The sequence below is a fragment of the Corvus brachyrhynchos genome, unplaced genomic scaffold, assembly GCF_000691975.1.
Source record: "Corvus brachyrhynchos isolate BGI_N302 unplaced genomic scaffold, ASM69197v1 scaffold59, whole genome shotgun sequence".
In the NCBI taxonomy this organism is placed as follows: domain Eukaryota; kingdom Metazoa; phylum Chordata; class Aves; order Passeriformes; family Corvidae; genus Corvus; species Corvus brachyrhynchos.
In genome coordinates this window covers 4,957,760-4,963,496 of record NW_008246054.1, presented here as the reverse complement: position 1 = coordinate 4,963,496, position 5,737 = coordinate 4,957,760, and the positions used below count along the sequence as shown (strand labels likewise).

Here is a 5,737-nt window from a genome sequence, read left to right as displayed (position 1 = left end):
AGAAGCGATGGAAAGTGGAAACGAATTCCAGGCTGGATTCAGTCCTGTTGCTGTCGTCTATAAATTTACCTGGTGGGGAGCTGGTGAGTGTAGCTGGTTGTGTTTTACATGGCATCCTAAGGTCCCCCACAATGAGCTACTGATGGTTGTTTTCTCATTCTGGGCTCCATGTAACTTTTCTTGTGATGTTTCAGAGAAGGAAATCAGCGGAAGATGAGCTTGCGATGAGGGACTACCTGCAGGAAGGGGATCTCATCAGTGTATCCTTCTGCTGCTCCCATTGACAGAACAGCCAAGGGTATGGGAAGAACAGGCAGAGTCTGGCTGGCCTGGCTGGGGGTGAGAGCTGTGCCAGGGTGGTACTGGGCAGCCTTAGGGACCCTGTTTCCTTAAGTGGCACCAACAGGCAGAGGTCCAGTCTATATTTTCTGATGGGGCTGTATCGCTGCACACCCGGAGCCTGAAATACGGGAAGGTGAGTTGTTCCAAAGCCCTTGATCCTGGGATAATTCTGCACCAGCTGACTTGTATAAGGCCATTTGGAGGCTTTTTAAAGAAAAGAGCTCTCGAGTAGAGCAGGATGTTGCTATAACCCATTCCTGTAGGATAGGAAGACTCTCAGCTCCTATGTGGGAGCACCAGGCAGTTTCCCTGAAGTAGAGGAGGTGTCCTTGTGTTGCCCTTTGAGCCACTGCTCTCCCTGTCCACAGTTCCAGCCTGCTAGTCCTGTTTCCCCCACTAGCCACTTGGGAATTAAATCCTGGGGAGAAATCTCCTCACTCCTCTTCTGCTGGCTGTTGCCCCTGTGACTTGTTCCTCTCCCCAGGGCTCTATTTTAGGCTTTACGCAGTTGGCATTTATCTCTGGTTTTGTGCATTGATATAAGCCAAGGGGCCGTTGGAGCGTAGGCTGCAGTTTGGGATTACCAGACCAAGGGTATTAGCACTTAAAAGATGAAAGGGAAGTGTGCTTATTGCACAGAGGGTGAAGGACAGTGATTGGATTACGAGGGAAAGTGTTCTGCTAAATTGGGCCTCTGACTCCTCATTTTTCTGCAGGGATGGTTGATGTGTAGTTACGATCAAGATATTATGAACATCCGTGCTAAGCACTTAGAGTATTCTTTGTCTTCAAAGGGCTGCACAGGCATTAGCTAATCCTCCCAGCGCTCCCAGAGGCAGACAGGTTTTATATTCACTGTTTCACAGGAAAAGGTGTTAAAAAAGAGTGGTTCCTAGGCCAGGAATGGAGTGTGTATCAGTGACACGGTGTGGTCTGTGGTGGTTCATGATGTCTCTCATGCTGAGCCTCATGGTCTCCTCTCCAGCTTGCCCAGGGTGTGCTGGTTCAGGTCTCTCCCTCCCTTGTGAAACGCCAGAAGACTCATTTCCATGACCTGCCCTGTGGTGCATCCGTGATCCTCGGCAACAATGGCTTCATCTGGATCTACCCAACTCCAGAGCAGAAAGATGACGAGGCTGGAGGCTACACCACCAATTTGGAGGTGAGTGTTCAGGGAAGGTGAGCCTTCTCTTACCAGTGATGGTTTTTAGTCTGACATAGTCAGAGGCATATAAGTAAGCTGAGACTTTCAGGATCTTGTGTTAGGTTCACGGCAAGGCTTTTTTACTTGCATTATTTCCCTGTACGTTCATCCTTTTTCCTCTGTCCTTCCTCAGCCAGTTCCCTTGTCTGACCGGGAGGTGATCTCACGGCTCCGAAATTGCATCATGGCTCTGGTCACTCACAAGATGATGCTCTTTGACACCAGCATCCTGTATTGCTATGAAGCATCCCTTCCTCATCAGGTACAGGAACCAGTGGTGTTTATTCCACACTGAGGGGAGGGAACAGAAAGGCTGCATCAGTTGCTGCTGAAGTCAGAGTTTCCTTTGAGTTTCCAAAGCATCCTGTAGTAAGTGACAGTATGAGCTCTCCCCTTCTGCATAACATAAATTGCCTTGCACAATTTCAGGGATTGTTTGAAGAGTTCTGCTTCTGGCAGAGTCTAACTATTCCTATAGAGAGATCAGCCCCTTTTTTGATAGATGTTGTGTATCCCTTGCTGGGATTATGGACCCTTTAATTCCTGTGAAAACACTTCTAAATTTAGCATTGTGTCAGGGTACAGTGCATTTTATGAAGCAATGAAAAAGTAAATGTCATGTATTGTACAGAGAGCAGTCTCATGTCTGTATCCATATCCTGCTCTGCTGGAAGGCTGCCTCCATTTGACCTCTTGCTGTACAGCTTTTCACTGTGATTCCTGCCATCACAATCACAGGGAATTCTCTTCCCATAAATAAATGAGATCTGAATTGTCTTCTGCTTTCATTCCCAATGAGGCATTCTTTTGAAGTATAATTGTGTTTAAGTCATCTCTGCCCTTCCCAAATACAGTGTGTGTCCTCTAGGGAAGATAAGGAGGGTTAGTAGCCGCTCCTTTGATTTTCTTTGGTCTCTGTAAGAATTCCCAATTGGCAAAGTTGATTTTGCCTTGGACCCTCTGCCATAGGTCTTTTTTCACCACAACCCTCTAAACTCCCTTGCTGGTCACTGCCGTGTATCAGGGACCTTTGTCTCCCCACAGAGTGTGCAAAAGTAGTAGTTGCTTCCTGTTGCTAATACTGCTCTTCTTTTCACTGCAGATCAAGGACATTCTCAAACCAGAGGTGACAGAGGAGATCGTTCTGGAAGCTCGACAGAGGTTGCTGGATTTGGAGGGATAGGGCACAAGGCCAGAAGCAGTCATTTGAAATCCCAGCATGGCAGCTTTGATTCTCAGTATTATATGTTTTTTTCAGTGTTCTAGTCCCCAACATTCATTCCACACTTCAGAAACCACCAAAATTCCTCACTCCTAGGATATCTCCTGTGTCCTTTTAGTACACAGTAGTACTTAAGTACCATAGCCTTTTAGTGCAATGGCTTGAAAAATTGATATCTGGCCTTTAAAAATATGCAGATGCAACTGGGACATGTCTCCTAGCACCTGTTGCTGTGTCTAGTGCCCCAGAACTTTGTGCAGAATAACAGAGAGGAAGGGATACATTTTGTGATGTTTCTCTCTCCCCAAAAGATGATTTGGATTTTAATTTACTTGTGATACCGATCTGCCAGTCTGTCCCCTGACTGAGAGCCCTTGTTTTTAAGAATGTAGATCCAGGCACAGGTGTTTAGAGAACAGGAGTATCCACACCCTTGCTGACCATAGTTTGGGTCTGGCTGTTCATGGCTTGAATGTCTCAGGGGTATGAGATGGGATGTGGCTGTCGCTGTCCATATGATCCAGGAGCTGTGCACAAGCAGTGTCCTGGTTTGTGTGTATCCTGCTGGGGGTTTTTTTATGCCTGATGTGGTGAGCTCCTCTTCTGAGGAGGCACCAGTATTGTTTTGTATTAAGTATTTTACATTTCAGTAAATTTTTTGAAACAAATCAGTCCTTCAGCAGTGTGTGCATTGGCTTGGTTTTGGTCTAGCTTGAGAGCTATGGTTGGCTCAAATTTCCTTGTGCCAGGACACCTGGAATGGTTACACAGTCTTATCTCCCCTTCAGCTGCTGCCCTTCATTCCAGCAGGACTTGACCGTCCTCTTCAGCCCTTACAGCGTTCCTCTGTAAGGATTGCCTGCTGGTGTTCACAGTGGCTTTCCAAGCATTGCCTCCCTGCAGGATCCCTGGGAGAGGTGAGTCAAGCAGAGGTGACTGGAGGATGACAGGGATCCCAGTATGACACTGGTGAAGATCTTCAGGCCAGTGTAAGGGATGGACATGTGAACCAGGTGTTGGCAGGCAGTCAGTCACGTTCTCTGTGCAGAATGTGAGGATTTCCCTGAAGCATCCTCTCAGCTCTAGGTGCCATATTAGAGCTGTTGTATTCTCTATAGTATCTATTTGTATTGCAAATACATCCTTGCACCACAGCACTATAATTCTTAAAAAGGATGATAAAACTTCTGCCCCAATTGTCCGTGAAAACAACTGCACGTTGCAAATTTGCACTCTTGCCTCAGGCACAAGGGATAATCCTTTACTCGGTGTTTTCCTGGGAACTAGGAATTCCCTTCGTTGTTGTCCTTCCAGCTGGGGCTGCTTTCCCTGGGGTCCCGAGCAGGCACTAGATGGCACCTTTGGATCGCGTTTGTGGCACTTCCCTTCACCAGCAGCTCCGCCTCGCTGCCCTGCCAAACAGCAGGGCCTGGACGGCTGCCACCAGCGCTGCTGCCCAAATCCTAAAGCATAATGGGGCTAAGGACAAGCAAGGACATGGCTAATCCGTTCTGCTGCTGCACAACTGCCCGTGCTGCCTCTGAAAATAGTACTGAACTTGTTGGGGGTATTGCTGGAATGCTCCACAAAAGACCTGGGAATTGTTATTTTTGCATTTTAAGAGGATTCCCTAATAAGTGTTGCAACAATCACATCCTCAGGATGACTTGGGAAATTTGAAAACCAAAGCTTGGTGGTGACTTTCAGGTCTCCATGAGGCTGCTGGTAGCCACCTAACCTACACCAGCATGGACAAGACTGGTTCAAAAAGGCTAAAAAAGCTTTAACAGTCTGCATCCTTTACTTAGAAAAGTACTTTTCCCCCCCCCCCGCCCCTACCCAGTTGCTGTAGTTTAGCAGCTGTTTATCTTATTACCACATGGTAAGATTCACATGGGGAGATTCAGGGATTTCTACTGAAAAACAATTCAAGATTTGGACTGCTTCAGTTCTGAGCTTTCTGATTCCTCCTGCTTGCTGTAGCATTCCTGATGTTTTGGCATTAATGATGTGTTAAATGGGGGAAGTATGTGACTCATCCAGTTCCCTTATTCCTGAATACCTGGCATTTTTGTTTTTAAACCCAAGAAGAGCACCAGCTGGTGAGGTTTGGTTATGGATCTTTCCTGATGGGCGGGAACCAAAGGTCTCAGTATTTTCCCCCGTGACCATGAAGGGTAATTACTGATCTTTCCACATTCAGCCAGTGCTATGCCAAGACCTAAATTCTGTAACAAGGCTTCAGCAAGGTCATTGCTGGCAGTTCCTGCAACCCTATCCAGGACAGCTCTGCAAACCAGCAGGTAACAACAAGCCAGCAACAGCAGTGTCCCCTTGAATTCTTGAAATAGTCTGTGGGATTTTGCTGGGCAACCTCTAAGCAGGAAGGGTGAAAAGGAAGAAACTATGGCTTCTCTGGTTTGGAAAAAAAAAAAAGTAGTTGAAAGCAGCAGTGGGGAAAACCTAGTAAATGTTCATTTTTATACGGGGAGCTAAAAGGCCCATGCAGGCATTAAAACAGCTCAGATCAACTTGATTTCTTTATTAAACAGTCCGACACTGTTTGTAAAGCAGCTGTAGCACCTCCTGTGCTGCTTACTCCAGGGTTAACACATGGTGCAGATGTGCTCAGAAGTTGAGTTAGTAGCTAGTTCCCTTGCTGGTGAATGCTGCCTGTAGGAATGAGAATACAACATCACTCATCTGCAAAAATAATTTTCTTGTTTCTTGGTGCCAGTGTTCATGTACTAATAGGAAGAATTCCTTTACTCCTAGGAATAACCACTGGGATTTTAAATTTGTGCTAATGGGTTATTAATCCAATTACTGCTGCTTATTGCATTACTTCTGTCTCATCCGTGCACAGTTTTGCTGTTCAGCTGAGAATGGTACAAATAAAAAGCTTTGAGCAGACCTGAGAAGAGACTGAAATCCCACTGAGATTAGAGACATCTTGAAACGGTTGTCTC

General features: G+C 46.3%; 1 protein-coding gene across 1 annotated transcript in view; it reads left to right on the top strand.

Annotated features, from left to right (window-relative positions):
- The window catches only part of EXOSC2 (exosome component 2), a 4,001-nt gene extending 554 nt beyond the window's left edge, over positions 1–3,447 (top strand). The window contains exons 2-7 of the mRNA XM_017745666.1: positions 1–83; positions 195–260; positions 407–475; positions 1,328–1,504; positions 1,680–1,808; positions 2,649–3,447. Coding sequence (XP_017601155.1) covers positions 225–260; positions 407–475; positions 1,328–1,504; positions 1,680–1,808; positions 2,649–2,729 — 492 coding nt within the window. The 5' untranslated portion in view covers positions 1–83; positions 195–224 and the 3' untranslated portion in view covers positions 2,730–3,447. The remainder of the gene's footprint in view (positions 84–194; positions 261–406; positions 476–1,327; positions 1,505–1,679; positions 1,809–2,648) is intronic.
- The last annotated feature ends 2,290 nt before the right edge of the window (positions 3,448–5,737 follow it).